The 19312-nt window shown below is 46.6% G+C and overlaps 1 protein-coding gene across 3 annotated transcripts in view; it reads left to right on the top strand.

Annotated features, from left to right (window-relative positions):
* SUPT6H (SPT6 homolog, histone chaperone and transcription elongation factor) overlaps positions 1 to 19312 on the top strand; it is a 1195112-nt gene that overhangs the window by 347737 nt on the left and 828063 nt on the right. For all 3 annotated transcript variants that reach the window (XM_069615328.1, XM_069615329.1, XM_069615330.1), the window contains 2 exons: positions 18228 to 18357; positions 18886 to 19036. In XM_069615328.1, the coding sequence (XP_069471429.1) occupies positions 18228 to 18357; positions 18886 to 19036 (281 nt within the window). The remainder of the gene's footprint in view (positions 1 to 18227; positions 18358 to 18885; positions 19037 to 19312) is intronic.

Here is a 19312-nt window from a genome sequence, read left to right as displayed (position 1 = left end):
AGGTCAATCCGAATGGCAGGACCCAAAACTGAAAATGCAAGCCGCTATCCGCGAACTTCAGGTACTTCCTGTGCTTGGGATGAATCAGCACATGAAAGTAAGCATTCTTACTGGCGAGAGACACCAACCAGTACTGAAGTTGAAGGGCCTGGAGGACTTGAGAAAGAGTAACCATCATGAACTTGTCCTTCCTGAGGAGCTTGTCCAAACCACGCAAGTCCATGATGGGTCTCAATCCTCCGTCTTTTTTTGGGATCAAAAAATATGGGGAATACCATCCCTTGTTCCTCTACGCTACAGGCACCAGTTCTACGGCGCCTTTCTCCAGCAGGGAGATTTTAGCAAGTAGCAGATCCGGACTCTTCAAAGAGCTTCCCCAGTGGATTGTCGCGAGGCGTCTGCCGGAAAATTAGACAGTAGCCGTGGGCTATGATCTCCAGAACCCACACATCTGAAGTAATGGCACGCCATTCTACAAGATGCTGTGTCAGCCTTCCCCCAACCGGCAAACCATGGGACATGGCCTCATGACTGAGCGGAAGCGGCTGCGGCAGTGCCTGAGGGCAAAGATGCGACTGCCCGAGCGGCTTTGGCACCTCGAGTACCTTTTTTTCCACCTCTAGTACTCCTACGTTGGCCCCTTTGACTGGCAGCTCCCCTCGATCTACCAAAGCAAGTAGTATCGAAAGGAACCTCCCCTCCATTGCTGTCCCCTAGGACAAAAAGGTGGAGGTTGATGTACTGCAGCGCTCAACGACTTTGCTGCAGCTTTGGAGGTCTGCAACCTCTCAAAGCTCTAGTAAGAGAGACACCATCAAAGGGTATGTTGAGAAGCCGGGACAGTACATCAGGAGCAAACCCCGACGTCCGCAACCACGCAAACCTGCGCATCACGGTGCTCGCCGCCATGGAACGGCTGACAGTCTACCATGTCCAGACCTGTACGAGGGCAAGAAAACCATGCTGTTCCTCCCCTTCGGGAATATATTCAGCTGCTAAAGATACACAATTCTACAGAGTGTGAGTGAATCTTGCCAGGGCACAAACGGAGTTGGCTGCCTTTAAAGACATACCCCCCAGATGAAAATACTTTCTTCGCCCAACCGTCAAAGCGCTTGTCATCTCTATACGGAGGGATGGTAGGGTACGCAGCCTGCTTTGCTGGGGCTGTAGCCGTCTGCACCACCAAATCCTCCGGAGAGGGGTGCGTAGACAAGTAGCAGGGGTCACAACTGGCTGGGTGGTATTTTTTCGGTAGCTACTTAGTCACTGCCAGGAGATTCTCCGGAGCAGTCCAAGCCGCCGCCACCCTTCTTTGTAAGGCCATATGAAATGGCAGCATCGGGTGGACCTTGGTCCAATATATCTGTCAGGTCGTCCTGCAGAAAATCCACAGGTGGAGCAGACCACCCCTTATACTCAGACACCCTCTACATGAGACGCCTGTACGAGGACTCAGCATGTGTACCAGGCTCAGGCCTGCCAAACACAACCAGTGTTTCCTCTAAGAGGAGCCTTGGGGGACGCGTTCGTAGTGGAGTGGTCATTCCCACTGCTGTACGAGTTTCCTCCAGTCCCCGTCATTCCGCAAATGTTGCAGAGGTTCGGTTCCCGAATGATCCTCATTGCTCCGAGATGGGCCAGGAGAGCGTGGTAGCCAGACCTTCTCGACATGTCCATCTGCCCTCCACGCCGTCTTCCCTATCGAGACGATCTGCTCTCACGGGAGGGGTTTGAGTTCTCCATCCAGAGGTCAATTCTCTCAACCTTCATGCTTGGTTTCTGAAAGGTTGAGATACAAGGATTGGGACCTCCCTGAAGATGTGATGAAGGTTTTGCTTTCGGCCAGAAGGCCAGCGACAAAATCCCTGTACCATTTGCCGTTGGAGAAAGTTCTGCGACTGCTACAGGGTTCAGAATGTGGATCCTTTTCAGTGTTCAATTCCTGTGGTTCTGTCTTTTTTGCTTTCATTAGCCCACAAGGGCCTGCAAATGGGTACCATTTAAGGGTTACCTGGTGGCGCTGTCCATATTTAAGCGCTCGTCTGAGGAGTGTTCTTATTTTAAGGTACCTTTTGATTTCTCGGTTTCTGAAAGGCCTCACTAATGTGTTTCCACCGTTCCAGGTGCCGGGATGGGATTTGAACTTGGTTCTGAAATTCCTAATGGGAGCTCAGTTTGAGCCCTTACATTCTTGTCCTTTTGAGACTGTTGGCCTTTAAGACTATTTTTGGTTGCGGTTACTTTCACTCGCAGAGTGAGTGAGTTGCAGGCACTATCCGCCAAGCCACATTTCACAGTGTTCCATAAGGACACGGTTGTCCTTAGGGTCCGTCCTTTTCTTCCGAAGGTTGTCGAATTTCATTTGAGCCAGAAGGTAATTCTTCCGGCGTTCTATCCTCCTCCGCATCCTGTTAAGGAAGAGGAGAGGCTCCATAGGTTGGATCAGAGGAGAGCTTTGAGCTTCTATCTCTCACGGATGTCCCGGGTCAGAGTGGACGATCAGCTGTTATTGTTATTGTTATTTTACATTTATAAAGCGCTCACACAGCCCGCAGGCATCGAGGCGCTGTTACAGGAATTGTTTTTTTTTTGTTTTAGTTACGTATTTATAACGCGCTTAAACACCCAGAGGTTTTTAAGCGCGGACCCGGGGATCGAACCTGTTGTTGCTTCGTGTCGTCTTGCTTCCAAGACGCGCACGCTGCCACTGAGCTATCCACCCGGCTGCTTGTAGGATACGCTGGAAGGCGTCTAGGTCAAGCTGTTACCAAACAGACCTTGTCCAGATGGATCATTTTGACGATCTCTGAATGTTACCGTTTGGCGGGTAAGCACCCTCAGGTAGGGTTACGGGCCCATTCTACTAGGTGTGTGGCTGCCTCTACTGCTCTGCAGAGGGGTGTTCCCATTCATAATATTTGTGAAGCAGCCACATGGGGCTCTGTCCATACTTTTATAAAACACTACTCCCTGGATTCTATCCCTGGGCAAGATTTGGCCTTTGGTAAGGTGGGCCTCTATTCTGCAATTTGATTGGGCATTCTAAAATTCTAAATTCTTTTCCCACCTCTGTAAGTTGGTACTGCTTTGGGAGTCTGTCAGAGATATGGAATACGTCGGAGGACACAATCACCTCGAAGAACAAGTTACTTTCTTCCTATGTAATGTTAATTCGATGGGATGTTCCTCCAACGTATTCCACATCGGACCCTCCCAGTCTGCCCCTCTACAGAATTTCTTATGCGATTGCAGCTTTCGTTTCTGCAAGGCTTTCTGTAGTCATTCTGGCAGAAGATTGGTGCCACACGTTCTAGGAAAAAACTACAACTGAGGCTACAGGCGTCGTGCGTCCTACATATAACATCCGGTGACGTCGGCTCTTGACGGAGGCCCTCGAGGGACAGCATATCGACATCGACGTAGGACCCCAACACCGAAAATGTTCCAAATACCACAGCTGTGGACATTACTGTCAGAGATGTGGAATACGTCGGAGGAACATCCCATCGAAAGAACGTTACCAGGTAAGAAAGTAACTTGTTCTTCCAACGAAAATTGTTTTTGATTACTATTTAGCACATAAGTTTGTGCTTCCGACTTTCTTTCCACTACTTCACACTAGCAAGGAAGAGGGAAAGACTTCATAGGCTCGATCCTAAGAGCTCTAAGTTTCTATATTTTGCGAACGTCAAAATTGCGACACATGACCAACTGTTTATTGGATGCACAGGACATACAATTGTTTTATTGGTTACCAAACAAATTCCATCGATATGGATTATACTGTCTATTTTGGAATGTTATTCTAGCTAAAGGCACTTATTCAGGGTGGTCATTCTGCACATGGGTGGTGTAAAACTGAAGCCAACGGGCGCTGCATATGTACTAGACGATGAAGTGAACTGGGACGGAGGCCCTCGAGAGACATCGGGTAGACCGTGTCGATGCACAGCGCCCTCTGTCTGTTAGGCTCACCTGGTCTCTGTGAGGACATTGGGGCACGGTTGCAGCCCTCCCTGGAAGTGTATTCCCCTTGTCAGACTTCTTCCCCTGCTTGTGTGCGGTGGACTGCACTGGTCTGTCGACACTGCCCCTGTGAGGATATGAGATTGTGAGAAGGTAGCTGCAGGACTGCTGTCTCCTTCTAACCCTTCTTCCCAGAATGTGGTGAGCATACGCTGACCCATATAGTCTCACCTGTATCATGGCGGCGAGCTCTCCGTCCTGCTTCTCACAGCAGCGACGTGTTGAATGGACCAAGTTCTTTCATTGATCCATGTGATGTGCGTGGTAGCCCAGACCGGCTGTGGCTGATCCACTCCTAAAGGTAAGTGTCTTTTGGCTTTTAAAATATTGTAGATTTGATTCTTGATTGTCTGTATCCTTGTAGTAATTGCTTTCCTCTGCTTTCTCCTAGTAGGTGTTATGTGGCCCAACGGTAGTTGCGGTGCAAGAGGCGAGGCCAAATAGGAAGAGAATGGAGTTCCTGATGTTCCAACAGATGGTGAGTGTTGGTTTTAGGTCAAGTGCAAGGTTTAGGCTAAGCGCAACCTTAAACATATTATCTTATAGGTTTCTCACCTTGTCTTTGTCTTTTTCCCTTGCAGGCACTGTCTGTCACGACGTTGAGTTGGAGCGCTGCTACCCGGAGATGTGGAGATGGAAGATGGATGCCTGACTCCACGAGGATGCGTGCCAAAGGAGGCGGATGGCAGGTAAGATGAATATGAATGCCTGACTCGCAAAGATGCGTGCCGAAGGAAGCAGATGACAAGGTAAGTGCTGCAGCTGATAGCGGAATACAGGTAAGGTGCGCTCTGGTTGGTAGCTGAAGACGGGTAAGGTGCGCTCTGGTTGGTAGCTGAAGACGGGTAAGGTGCGCTCTGGCTGGTAGCTGAAGACGGGTAAGGTGCGCTCTGGCTGGTAGCTGAAGACGGGTAAGGTGCGCTCTGGCTGGTAGCTGAAGACAGGTAAGGTGCGCTCTGGCTGGTAGCTGAAGACAGGTAAGGTGCGCTCTGGCTGGTAGCTGAAGACGGGTAAGGTGCGCTTTGGCTGGTAACTCAAAACAATTAAGATGCGCTTAGGCGGCGGTGAGCGTTCTGCTGCAATAGCAGATTAACGCGAATATATAGCCTGCTCTGGCCACGCCCATAGTCATGACTCATCGGCCCCATCCTGGCACTCCTGAAAGGATGTTAACACGTGCATTCAGCCTCCCCAGCAGCCACGCCCGACCCAAAGCACGTGGGGGCCTCTGCAGGGGAAACCAAGTACCTGCAGCAAATAGAATGTACTAGTGCACATTTATTTATGAGCCTGGCACCAAAGGCGCCAGGACTGAGTCCAGTTGGGCTCTCCAAGTTGTATTGTCCCCAAGGGACAATAAAAGGTTGTGTTGCCCCTTGATCTCGTGCCCTGATGGTGCGGGGTCTGAGGTTCTGGAGCCATGGCCATGACAGCCCTCCCCCTCAAGGCCCCTCTCACGGGTGTTTTCTCCTGGCCCTGGCTTGGTGGGGTTGTTTCGATGGAATCTTCTGATCAGCCGTGGAGCGTGGATGAATTCACTGGGTTCCCATGTACGATCTTGAGGTCCATAACCTTTCCAGTCAATAAGGTAGTACAGTTTAGATCGCACTATTTTGGAATCTAGAATAGCTTTGACCTCGTATTCCGGATCTCCTTCTATGATGTCGGGCTCTGGTGGTGCTTCCATTAAAGTACCTGGTTTCATTGGTTTCAGGAGTGAAACATGGAATACTGGATGGTTTCGCATATTGGATGGGAATTTCAATTTCATGGCAGCTGGGTTTATCACGGCTTTGATGGAATAGGGTCCCAGATACCAGGGAGGGAAGTCTTGTGGTTCTTTTTAAGGGAATGTTTTTGGACGCTAACCAAACTTTGTCGCCGACCTGGTAATGTGGGTCGCCCTTCGGTGTTGGTCTGCAAACCTTTTCTGTTTTTCTTTAGCTCTGGTCAGATGTTCGGCCGCATCTTTAAGAATCCTCGTGATGGTCTTATGTAAGGTTGTTACTGCCGGCATTTCCAATTAGTCAACGTAATCAAAAGTGGGCGTTTGAGGGTGTCGCTCATACACACTGTAGAATGGGGTCTGTCCGGTGCTAGTGTGAATGGAATTGTTGTAGGTGAATTTGGTCAGCCAAAGTATGTCTTTCCACGATTCCTCTGTTTGTTGCAACATACATCTTTGATATTGCTCTGAGGTCTGGTTGGTCCGTTCCTTTTGGCTGTCGGTTTGAGGGTGGTGACTAGTGGATAACCTTAGATCAATTTTGGCTATTTTGTAGCACTTCCTACAGAGTGGTGAGACGAACTGAGTTCCACGATCTGATATTAGTACCGATGGGAATCCATGTAGTTTGACAATTTGTTCCAAAAACACAGTGGCAAGGGCAGAAGCAGTGGGGAGTCCTTTAAGTGGAATGAAATGAGCCATTTTGGAGAACAAATCTACAATCACTAAGATGGTGGTAAATCCATTGCAGGGAGGAAGATCTGTGAAAGTCCATTGACTGTACCACCAGCACCATGGCATACGTTGTAGTCCAGCTGGATTCAGCTTCTGAGATTTGTGTTGTGCGCAAACACCATAGGTTGAGATAAATTGAGCTATGTCTTTTCTCCAAGTCGGCCACCAAATACCCCTTTTGTATTTTAGCTTGAGTCTTGGCAATTCCTGGATGTCCTTCCACTAGTGAATCGTGATAATTGGCTATTATTTCGTCTTGAGCTTCTTGTCCTGAATGTACAACCTTCCTTGAAAATACGGCAGATCATTTTCAATGGTGTATTGATCCCCTCTGGATAGTGGCTCCTGTCTTGTTGCTTGGCTCATCTGAGATTGGATTTCAAATCATCCAAACAGGTGGTGCTGTGATTTTGTTCTGGTTCTGTTCTTCCGAAATGATGGCTACAGGCTCAGACATAGGAAAGGCTTCTTGATCCTCACTCAAACGCGATGGAGCGTCTGCCTTCCCATTGCGCACTCCAGTCTGTAGGTGATGATGAAATCGTATTCCGCAAAGAGTCCAGCTAAGCTGGCGTGAGGATTGAGCTTTGGCAGTCTTCAAGTATTGTAGGTTGCAGTGATCTGTGATGGCTGACGGTGTGTCTTGCCCCCAGAAGATAATGTCTCCGTGTTTTAAAGAATCCCTTAATCGCTAGCAGTTCTTTGTCAGTGATCGCATAATTCAACTCTGGCGCAGAAAACTTACGGGACCAAAATGCAATGGGATGCAAATATCCTCTGTCGGGGTCCTTCTGTGATAATACCGCTCCCACAGCTACGCTGGAGGCATCCTTTGACAACGTATGGCAGATCGGATCGGGGGTGTCGAAGAACTACTGCTGTGGTGAAAACAAGTTTCAACTCCTGGAAGGCGCTCTTAACTTCAGTGGACCAGAAAAATGTTCTGTTTTTTCTCAGTAGGGAGTTAATTGGGTGGACTCTCTGCGAAAACCTTGGAATGAATCGACGATAAAAATTGGCCAATCGGAGCACACTTTGTTCTCCTTTTGTGGATGTTGGTGATGGCCATTGGAGGATAGCATCCACCTTGTGTGTGTGCATGTTTACTCATCGTGGTGTGAGCATGAAGCCCAAGAATTAAACTTCTGTTATATGGAAGACACACTCTTCTAATTTGGCAAATAGCCGATGCTGTCGAAGCTTTTCCAAAACTGCTCTTACATGACCGACATGGTCCTTCTCGGAAGCCGAGTAAATAAAAATGTCATCTATGTAGACAAGTGCGCAAATGTCCAATAATTCATGAAGAACATCGTTCATAAAGAATTGAAATGCTGCCGGGGCATTACGTAATCTAAAAGCCATGACCTGGTACTCTAAGACCAAATTTGGTTTGGAATGCTGTCTTCATTCGTCTCCCTTTTTAACCCTTACCAGGTGATGGGCCCCTCGTAGGTCTATTTTTGTGTAAATTTGAGCATTCTTTACTTGATCTAGAAGTTCCGAGATAAGTGGCAGGGGGTATCTGTTTTTTACTGTGATTTGGTTAAGCGCTCTATAGTCCATACAAGTTTTTAAGTCGCCTTCTTTCTTTGGTACGAAAAAGAGCGCCGAAGAGGCAGGGAGACTTAGACGGGCAGATGAAGCCATTGGCTAGATTTTGATCGAAGTAAGTTTTTAGATCGCTATGTTAGGGCGTAAATCCGGCTGCAGGGGATTTGGGCTCTGGGAACCAGGTCAATTTGGCTATTGTAAGGCCTGTGTGGAGTTAGTGTTCGCTTGCTGCTTCTGAAAAACATCTCGGTAATCCAGATATTCAGGTGGCAAAGAACTAGAATAGTTTTTGTCTTGGGGTTCGGGTTGCTCACCTCCTTGTTGTAGCAAGTGTTGGCACACTCTTGAGGAAAGGTCAGAACTCGTTTTCTCCAGTCAATCCTAGGGTTGTGGGATTCCAGCCAAGGCATGCCTAATATCTGGAACTGAGGATCCCCGATGAGATCGAAGGAGATGTCGTCTTGATGGCATCCTGACACATAAACAGCACTTTTTCGGTATGCTGCGTCACATGCCTGGATGATAACTTGAGAACCATCCACTGCTGTGACTTTTTCTGATTTCATCTTCTGTTGGGCAGGAAGGCCCATTCATGCAGCCAGATCTTGAAAAATATAATTTCTTACCGCTCCGCTGTCAATGTATTCCTCCAGACGTGTACTTTTGACGATTGTTGGTGGTTGACCAAATGTACCGGGATGACGAGATATGTGAGGTCTGTTCAGATTCCTTCTTTTTGCTCGACAAGTTGACCCCTACGCTTGTCTGGCGTTGGAGTTTTCCGGATTGCCATTGTCTGTTGCGCCAACTTGTTTCTTTGGTGGTTTCACCGGGCATTCTCAGAGGAAATGTCCTGCTCTTCCACAGTATAAGCAGAGTTGCTGTTGCCTCCTTTTCTCCCTTTCAGCCTTGGTGATAGGACTTCATAGCCCACTGATCTGCATTGGTTCAGTTTGTTCGTGGGTTTTGGTTTGGTTGTCCCGGGGTCGCACATAGACCGATCTCCCTTCAGTTCTTGAACGGTCCCTTTTTCGATTCTGAAATCTATGGTCGAGCTGCACAGTCAGGTTGATGTATTCCGCATAGCCCTCGAGAGGATTGACCACTTGGGCTTGAACATCTTTAAGCTCCCCACGCAACCCTCGATAAAAAGTGTGGTCCTCTTTTCTTCTGGCCAATTTGTCTGTGCTACAAGACGATTAAAGGTTGCGATGTAGGTCAGCAGGTCTTGGTTTCCCTTCCTGAGAGACAGTAATTTGTTGTCCAGAGCTTGTCCTCGAGTATGCCTAGCAAACCCCCAAAGTCTCGAAGTAAAGGATCATCCTGGTTTACTAATGGAATTGACCAGTCCGCTGCGCTACCTCCTAAATATGAGCGTACAAAGGCGATTCTGGCTTGATCATTAAGAAAAGCCCCAGGCCAGCACAGAAAATGGAGGCGACATTGGTTCATGAATATAGCTTACTTATTGCGGTCGCCGGTAAAGAGTTTGGGCGGGGCCAGTGGTACTGCACCTGGAAGAACCACTTGAACTGGTGGTGGTGGCTGCGGCATGGGAGGTTGTGCAAGCCCAGGTAATGGAACCTGACCCGTGTGGGTTTGAAGCATTTGTCTTGCCAAGTCGTCAGTTTGTTCTCGAGCTACAATAAGGTCCCTCCTAAGCATTGGTTTCTTGTCTGGAGGCATGGACTTCAGCCTGTAATTCTCCCAGTAGCTGGGCCATCTGGTCTGTTTCCGAGGTTTCCATAACGCCCAGGCAGAGATTTGTGGAGGCTTCGCGTTCTGTTACGCTCGCCTGGTCTCTTTGGGGACGTTGGGGCGCGGTTGCAGCCCTCCCTGGAAATGGGTCACCCTGACTTCTTCCCCCGCCCGTGTGCGGTGGACTGCGCTGCTTGTCGGCACTGCCCCTGTGAGGATTGAGAGATCGTGAGACGGTTGCTGTATGACTGCTGTCTCCCTCTTACCCTTATTCCCAGAATGTGGTGAGCATATGCCGACCCATATAGTCTCACCTGTTTGATGACGGCGAGCTCTCCATCCTGCTTCTCACAGCAGGGGCACGTTGAATGGACCGAGTTCCTTCACTGATCCATGGAATGTGCGTGGCAGGCCAGACCGGCTGTGGCTGATCCACCTTCTAAAGGTAAGTGTATTTTGGCTTTTAATATATTGTAGTTTTGATTCTTGATTAATGTCCGTATCCTTGTAATAATGTCTTTCCTCCGCTTTCTCCCAGTAGGTGGTATGCGGCCCAGCGGTAGTTGCGGTGCAAGTGTCGGGGGCCAAATAGGAAGAGAATGGAGTTCACGATGTTCCAACAGATGATGAGTGTTGGTTTTAGGTCAAGCGCAAAGTTTAGTGTAAGCGCGACCTTAAACGTATTGTGTTATAGGTTTCTCACCTTGTCTTTTACCCCTGCAGGCACTGTCTGTCACGACATCGTGGGAGTGCCGCTACCCGGAGGTCTGGAGATGGAAGATGGATGCCTGACTCCACAAGGGTGCGTGCTGAAGGAAGTGGATGGCAAGGTAAGTGCTGCGGCTGATAGTGGAAGGCAGGTAAGATGCACTCTGGATAGTTGGTGAAGACGGGTAAGGTGTGATCTGGCTGGTAGCTGAAGACAATTACGGTGTGCTCTGGCTGGTAGCTGAAGACAGTTAAGGTGCGCTTAGGTGGCGGTGAGCGTTACGCTGCAATAGCAGAATAACGCGAAGCGCTTGCTGGGTGACAGAGTTGGCTTATATAGCCTGCTCTGGCCATGCCCATAGTCATGACTCATCAGCCCCACCCTGGCATTCCTGAAAGGATGTTAACGCATGCATTCAGCCTCCCAGCAGCCACGCCCGACCCAAAGCACGTGGGGGCCCATGCAGGGGAAACCAAGGACCTGCAGCAAATAAAATGTGCTACTGCACATTTATTTATGCGCCTGGCACCAAAGGCACCATGATTGAGTCCAGTTGGGCTCTCCAAGTTGTATTGTCCCCAAGGGACAATAAAAGGTTGTGTTTCCCCTTGATCTCGTGCCCTGATGGTGCAGAGTCCGGGGTTCTGGAGCCATGGCCATGACACTGCCGAGAAGAAAAAGATTTTCAGAAGCAGCTGGATATCAATATCATAAAATGAGTAATACGTGGGAGGAACATCCAATCGAAAGATAAGTAACTTGTTAATCTACAGCCCTCTCCCTCCTAAATAAGCCTGGCTGCTCTATCATTGCTACCAAATATAATCTCAGCTGGTACAGCCTTACACTAAGAATTGGAGTGTCTGTATTGCCCAAGGTATAGTTTTCTAGTCCTTTTGGGAGGCCTTTAGAAAAACTGTTCTAACATGGGGCAAGTTACAATGGTACTTACCTGCACTGTATCTCCACCCTTGAAACGTTTGTAGACATTTAACTCATTTGGTAAATTTTGCCTTCCAAAAGGTAGAAAAAGGTTTTACTCACCTGTGAACTTCATCTGTCTCTGGAAACTTCTTCACACCCTCCGGACCCTCCTCCTAACGTGTTCCCACTACCTAAAACTCTTTGGAAACTTTGTACTTTTGTGCACAAAGCCTCATACAACTTACGGTTGAATGTTTCAAGTTAGTTTTTTGTCCTGTGGGCTGTGTTAGGTAAGAATTGGTGCAGTCAGACAAGGCTTATCTGCTTGGTATTAGGTAACCCACCTTTTGGTATAGGTCTGTACTACACAAGTTGATCGGCCTGGCAGCTCAGTCACACCATCTCAAGAGGGGTAAATGGGATCTGTACAGATAAAATCAATCAATACAAGTAACCCTTACACTCAAGGTTCCATTTAAGAATATATTGATTTACACATATTTAAGCATTCTTTAAAAAGGCAATTGTTTAGAACAGTCAAGCAAACGTTGTAATCACTTTTCAAAATCAATAAAGTTGGTGAATACACTTTGGTGATGCTACTACATTTCTCCTACACCCTGAAGTGATTTCAATAACAAGGGTAGTATTGCATTTATATTAAACGTCAATATACTTTTTTAGATTATAGGTTTCAGGAAGGAAGGGTTAGGGAAAAATAGAAAGGTTGCAACATACTTTCTTATAATGTGAAAACAGTTTGAATCCCCTAATGAAATCTAGGTAAACCTTTCCCAGCATTGAAAAGGGTTCAACAAATTAAAACCTATGAAGGGACAAGCAATCCCAAAGTCAATATATTAGAAGGATGCCTTTAGGGAGCCAGGACAGCCAACGCCAATTGGACAAAGTCCATAGTTCTGCTGCACCTCTTGGATAGTCTTGCACAAAGACAGATAGTTCAAGAGAAATAACTGAAGGAACACAAGCTGTTAATCTTGTGCAATGGGAGTTAAAATCAACTCCGGTTAGACAATGCAATTCTCAAGTCGAAACCACAATTTATCGAAAAAAGTACCTCTAGTTTGAAGGTGGTCCAGCTGTATTCCGTCTTGCTACAGCCAAGAAGACCCTTGTTCCTGGGCCTCAGTTGTGGGGACAAGAGGGAGTACGTATAGCGGGCTCCTGCAGCAGTACTCGGGAAAGGACTTCAGCAGCTACAGATCTTCTTCGATTTAGCAGTTCTTCGTGGTTTCAGTGCCTCGCAAACCACACTGATGCAGAACAAATATCTTGGATTGTACATTCTTTACTCCCTCTGTGTTGGACTCTGGTGAGGGGACTCTAGTGAGGGATTTCCTGCTTCTGGAGTGTCCTTAGGAGATTCCCGGAGATTTTGGCCAGATTAATTCAGCGGAAGAGTGTCTTCCGCGGAATGAATCAGAGTGGTTATGGACACTTGACCCCTGGCATTGGCCTTCTGCAAGAGTGGAGAGGCACAGCAAGTCGAGAATTGCACCAAAGTGGAGTTTGTCGCAGGCTAGTTGATTCCAAAAGTCAAAGGGGAGAAGTCGTTCCATCCGGAGCTTCTCTGTCGATGCAAAAAAGAGGTAAGCACAGAAAGCAGTGCTTCACTGGGCACTAAGAGTTCCAGGAGGTTGCAGCAGTCTTCTCTTCACAATTTCTTCTTCAGATGATTCTTCTAGTGGGTGACTCTGCCTGTAGTCCCTAGAACCTCACCTTTTAAGCTTGTTCTCATTGATTCACAGCCCTAGGCTGTCAATCACACAGCAGGGTGGCTGTCCTTTCCGAACAGCCAGCCGGATAATCAGGACTGGTTTTGTTCAGGCACACCTAGACAAAGGACAGGGGAGTTTCGGGACCCTTCCTCGTGTCTTGCTCTTCAAGACATAGGGGATCCAGGGGCGGTCTTCAGGGCTGAAGCCTGCCAAAGGCAAAACACACACGTTTCAACCCTGTCTCAACTTGTAGAGTAAAAGCCAAGAAAGACTGCATAAACAGAAAAAAGCGAAAAAAAGACTGGGGCCATTTTGACAAAATGGTCACTCACGGGTGCTGTAATGCAGCTGAGGCTTCAGCCTCTGGTTAAAAAAAACAAGCACACTAGTAGTAAAAAGTGAACCACTGCCACCAGCCATTTAAAGTAGTGGAGGTAACATTAAAAATGTTACATGAGAAAGTAGGATAAGGGGCTACTAGGTAACCCCCCAGCACTCTACATAAGATGGTGTGTGCTGTGCCTACAAAGTAAACAAAAAAAGTTAAGATCAATTTCACCTTAACATTCTTGGGAACAGTAGTTCACCCAAGAACAGTTATTTAACACCATAAGAGAAATCCAAAGGACTTCTCAGTGACACTGCACGGAGGGTGATGTGTGTCACTGTACAAAAAAAGTAGATGCCTGTGGAGTTTGTCAGACTCCAAAAACAGTGAAAACATAAAATCCTAGTCAGGGAAAAACACAAGAGTGAGTGTTGGGGAGAATTTACTGGACTTTAGGACCTTTAGTTTGCATCCTGGAGAGGGTGAGAACTTTTTCCCACTCATGTAGTTTTCTGTGATTTGAACTCTTTTTCTTTTGATTTTGGAGTCTGACAAACTCCACAGGCATCATTGTTTTACATTGTGACGCACAGCACCTTCAGTGCAGTGGCACAGGGAAGTCGCTTAGATTTCCCAAAGGTTTAAATACCTCCTCTTGGATAAACTACTGTTTCCAAGAGCATTGACGTGAAATTGACTTTATTTGCATTTTGTAACTTTCTAGACCCAGCACACCCTATCTTACAATAGGGTGCTGGAGCGGTTACTGAGGATCCCCTTTGTCTAGTTTTTCATGTAACATTTTTGTTACCCTTACTACAATTAAAGGCTGGTGGCAGTGGTTTACTTGTTACTACCATTGTTTCTACTGCAAGCTGCAATTGCAGCTGCAGTAAAGCCCCCATGGGTGCCATTCTGTCAAAATGGCCCTAGTCTTCGTTTTTTCACCATTTCTTGTTGGAAAGGTCCTTCTTGAGATTTATTCTGTGCGCCAAACCCGGTTTGGTCCCTTTGTTTGTTTTGTCTTTGGTGGGATTCACTGGTGAAGCCCACCTCTGGCTCCAGCGTGTCTGGGAGGGCAGGAAGCGAGGGAGGTCCCTGAAACTGCCTGTGCTTTGTCTCCTTGGTTACAGGAATGCACCCAAAGGTGATAGGCAGGCTGGCTGTCCTTGGAGGACAGCCACCCTGCTGTGTGATTGGCAGCTAAACTGCAAATGAATGGGAGAAACCTGCATAAAAAGCGAGGGCTTTTGCTTGGAAGACAGAGTAGATGACTGGATGAAGGAATCTGAAGAAGAACTTGGAAGAGACGCTTGCTGCAACCCCTGAACTGTTTGTTGTTGGGGAGAATTCTCATAAATGTGCTAATTTCCTTCACCTTGGAGACACCCAGCAACTTTGCTGGATTTTGAGGACTTCATTGTTTTAACTGGAGTGAGTGTGAGCCTTTTTTCCCACTCATGTATTTTGATGTGTTTTTTACTCTTGTGTTCTTTGATTATGGCGTTTTAGACAACTCCATAGGCATTATCTTTTCATGCGTGTTACACAGCACCCTGAGTGCAGTGACACAGGGAAGCCTTTTCAGGCTGTCCCAAGGTTTAAAATACAATCTCTGGGATAAACTACTGTTTCCCAGAGAAAGTAAAATTAAATTGTGTAAAGGGTTACATAAAAAATGTAACCCGAGAAGCTAGACAACGGGGCTACTAAGTAACCCCTCTGTAGAGACTGGAGGGGGGTGTCTGTACTCCTGCTCTCTATATGGCAGAGGAGTGTTAGGCAAAGTTTGAATGCAGTACCCTCTGGGACCACTACACACAATTGTGACTACAGGTATAGGCAACCCAACCTTTGGTATAAGATTGTACTACACAGTTTTGGTAGCGTGTTGAACAGCCAGGCTTATCTCGAGAGGGGAAATGTGAGCTGTTGTGGAGTTACACAAAGATTCACAGTTACAAGTATTCGAATTAACTCTAACACTTAAGGTTTCTTGCATAAACAATTATTTATCAGTCAGTTATAAAGCCTTCTTCAGAAGGGAGCAATAGAATAGTAAAACACAAATATACTTCCCTACTGTACACTGAGTTTCTGGATCTGACAAGACCCTTTTGGGATGGCCCACAGACATAACCTACACCCACAGGTGACTTCAGTAACAAGGGTGCTGGGGGCATTAATATATTACTGTTGGCATTCAGAATATTCTTAAAGTAAGTAAAAGGCAAATGTTATTAGAACGCAAGAAATTTACAAATGTTCCTAAGTAGGGCAGATACGTTCAGATAGCACTTAGTCATTCAATTCAATAAGTTAAGCCAAAGTCAATAGGCAAAAGTCTTTGTCTAGCATGCAGCACTTCAGGCAGCACTTCAGGTAAATAAATGGACAAGTTGCACAAGTTCTTAGCAGTCTTTGATAAAAAAAGAACCAAATGTAAGGCCACAAGTTGATTATGTTTGTGAGTTGTAGAAGTTACAAGCAATTCCTCAGTAAGAGGTCAGTTCTCTTAGGCTAGTTTACAGTACCTTAGTAAAGAAGAAAAAGATACAGCTCAAGACTTCTGTTCCTGTACAGCTCTGCAGATCTCACTGTTCATGGGCCTCATTCGTGGGTACAAGAGGGAGGACGTCAGGGAACTCCTGCACTGTACTGGTACCGTCAAAGCTGGCATCCGGCAAACTTTACTTTCAGTGGCTGTTTCGCGTTTCAGCTCCTTGCGGTATAGCAATAAGCGCGGTTCCTGGCTGTCATGGTGGACTTTCCTCACATCTGAGGTCCCACACTCAACTGAGGGGGTGTCGGCCTTAGTCAGTCCTACTTCATGGGAGTCCGGAGGCACTTCTGAAAGCTTTAGGCCAGCTTACAAGCAACGCACACTATCTGGTGTCCCTCTCCCTGTCTCTACGGTTTCATGCAGCAACTCTGAGGAAATTCAACCAGCTCCGAGAATGGTGTCCAGGTGGCTTACGTGTTGATTGGCCCCACCAACTCAAAGGTAGAAGTCGTCCTTGCAGGGTTTCTCTGTCGATGCAAACTTGGCGATTCAGACCTGCAGCAGGGCTTCACCGGGCAAACCAACAGTCCAGGAGTTGCAGCAGCTGTCCTCTTCCAGCTCTTCTTTGGTTCCTTCGTCCAGTGGTTGACTCTGCCTTCCAAGTCAAAAGACATGCCTTTTATTCAGTTCTCTCCCATTCATTCCAGTCTAGCTGTCACTCATCCAGCATGGTGGCTGTCCTTGCCGGACAGTCAGCCAACCGATCACCACAGAGTGCATTTGGATCTCCTGGGAGACTAAGTACAGACAGTTTCGGGCACCTCACCCACTTTCTGCCTATCTCAGACACTCTGGAGCCAGAGGCGGGCTTCACTCCTGAATCCCGCCAAAGGCGAAATTCACAAAGAACAGACCTGGTTTGGCTCGCAGAGAAAATCTCTACAAGGGTCTTTCCACAAAGACATGGCAAAAAAAGAAGACAGGGGACCATTTTGTCAAAGATGGCTCTGTGCCATTTTGAAAATGATGGCGCCCGCAGTTGCTTTACCGGAGCTGCGAACAGCTGCAGTAAATGCAACCAATGGTAGTTCAAAACAAAACCAATGCCACCAGCCATTCAGTGAGGAAAGGGTAACATAAAACATGTTACATAAGAAGCTAGACAAAGGGGATACTAAGTAACCCCTCAGGCACTCTATTGGAAGATAGGGTGTGCCGGGTCTAGAAAGTTTAAATGGTAAGTAAAGTCAATTTCACTCTACTGCTCTGGGAAACAGTAGTTTATCCCAGAGAAGGAATTTTAACCTTGGGAAATCTAAAAGACTTCCCTGTGCCACTGCACTGAAGGTGCTGGCTGACACGGTTGTAAAAGATGATGCATATGGAGTTTTAGACTCCATAACCAGAAAGAAACTGAGGTAAAATTCACACAAAAATACCTGAGTGGGAAAAAGGCTCAGACTCGCTTCAGGTTTTAAAAAAAAGAAGTCCTCAAAATCCAGCAAAGTTGCTGGGGGTCTGTAAGGTAGAGGTACATTTTTGAGAATTCTCACTAACTGCCTACATACCAAAGGTTGGATTAACTATTGCCAAGAGGACAAGGCTGAAACAGTCTCCCACAGGGTACTGCATACAATCTTGCCTAACAGAGTGATAAAAAGGTCCAACTCACTCTGGAGTCCTAAGTCAAGCAAAAGAGCTGGGATTCTCTTAGGTGGGAGGAAATTAGCACAAAAATGAAAATTCTCCCTAACAGACTGTTGGTGTATTGACTAATTGCGTACCTTCCCTTTCAAGCATTGAGGTGGTGAATTTCTTATTTTACACTAACTCACTGTGATTGTATATATGTATTTATGTATTTTACTATTTGTGTTGTGCAATATTATCTGTTCTTAGTAATTTTCATAGTGTTTTTGGCCAATACATTTAATAATGTTTTTATACTTGCTTGTCTAAGTGTAATCCTTGATTGCTCATTGTGTGGACTCGTTGTGGACCCCTGCCCCCTTTCACTTTCTCCTGAGACCTAGCCTTGACCACTACATGCTACCTTGATTGGTTTGGTGACAGCTCCCAGAGTGTCCCTGTTCACTATAAATAGGGTGGCCTTCTAAACATCTATCCACCAGGACAGAGTTTAGAAATCCAATCTAACACTCCCACTATCATCTGTTTTAAATTACAGATGTCCCGATCTTGTGTGAGCTCTTTGCACATATCGCCATGCCATCTCCTTACTGTTTGTTCTCGTTTTTTGTCCTTTACAAAATACACAGACGGCCTAACGAAGAAGTTTGGCCTGACCCCTGAGCAGTTTGGAGAAAATCTTCGGGACAGTTATCAGCGTCATGAAACTGAACAGTTCCCGGCAGAGCCTCTGGAGTTGGCAAAAGATTATGTGTGCAGGTCAGTGTGAAGTGGGTGAAGGTGTTAATACGTCACTGCAGAATATGGTGTGCTCTAGTCCTGATCCTATGTCTTGCTTGACTTGAAGTTTTCTATGCAGGTTATTACCTGCCAATGGGTGTTGGTTTGTAGCAGACAATAGGTATTATTTTTTTGTTGATGCCATTGTAGTATTGACATTAGGGAGAGTCTGAGTTCACTTGAAAGATGATATGCAAAATAAATGTCTAACCGTAGCTATCTGTGTGCAATGTAAGTGCCACTGCTTTTCAGGTAGCACTGAGTGCTCAAAGCATTTTGTGCACTGTGACTTTCACATGAACCTATAAAAAAATCAGTGCCTCCACCAAAGAGGATTAGTAACCTGGAACACTATTCTGCTGCGCAAAGAATTTCATATTAACGGCTCTTATGTGGCTGAATATAATGTTTTTTGACAGAGTATTAAGTATTTAGGTTCTACTACTGCGGCCACAAGTGTTGGAAAGATACTTATGCCTTTACATGAACACATCTTTTTGTTTACAGCCAGTTTGCGACCCCAGAAGTGGTGCTGGAGGGTGCCCGTTACATGGTTGCTCTGCAGATTGCCCGGGAACCCCTTGTGAGGCAGGTACTGCGGCAGACATTTCAGGAGAGGGCCAAAATCAACATCACTCCCACCAAGAAGGGCAAAAAGGTGAGACCTGTTACATCCAATTAATGACTTTACCTCCAGCTGCCTACCTTGAATACTGTTCTACATACACAGAGATTTGTGGTAGTATACCTTTGGGAAGCTTGCGTCAGAATTCTATTTTTGAGCTTCATTTCGCCAACTCAGTCTGCTGCTCTTTTTGGTTTCATGCCTTTTTTTGGTGAGCGAGAAACATAGAAGTTATCTGCAGCTGCAACATTTTTTTGGGTGTCCTTCCCTTGGTTGCCCATATGGCTACGGTTTGGAACACTGTTCTAA

The sequence above is a fragment of the Ambystoma mexicanum genome, chromosome 9 (genome assembly GCF_040938575.1).
Source record: "Ambystoma mexicanum isolate Mex_15411 chromosome 9, UKY_AmexF1_1, whole genome shotgun sequence".
NCBI classification, from domain to species: Eukaryota; Metazoa; Chordata; class Amphibia; order Caudata; family Ambystomatidae; genus Ambystoma; species Ambystoma mexicanum.
Note: the sequence above shows the minus strand (reverse complement) of the source record. Positions and strands in the feature narration are given on the sequence as shown.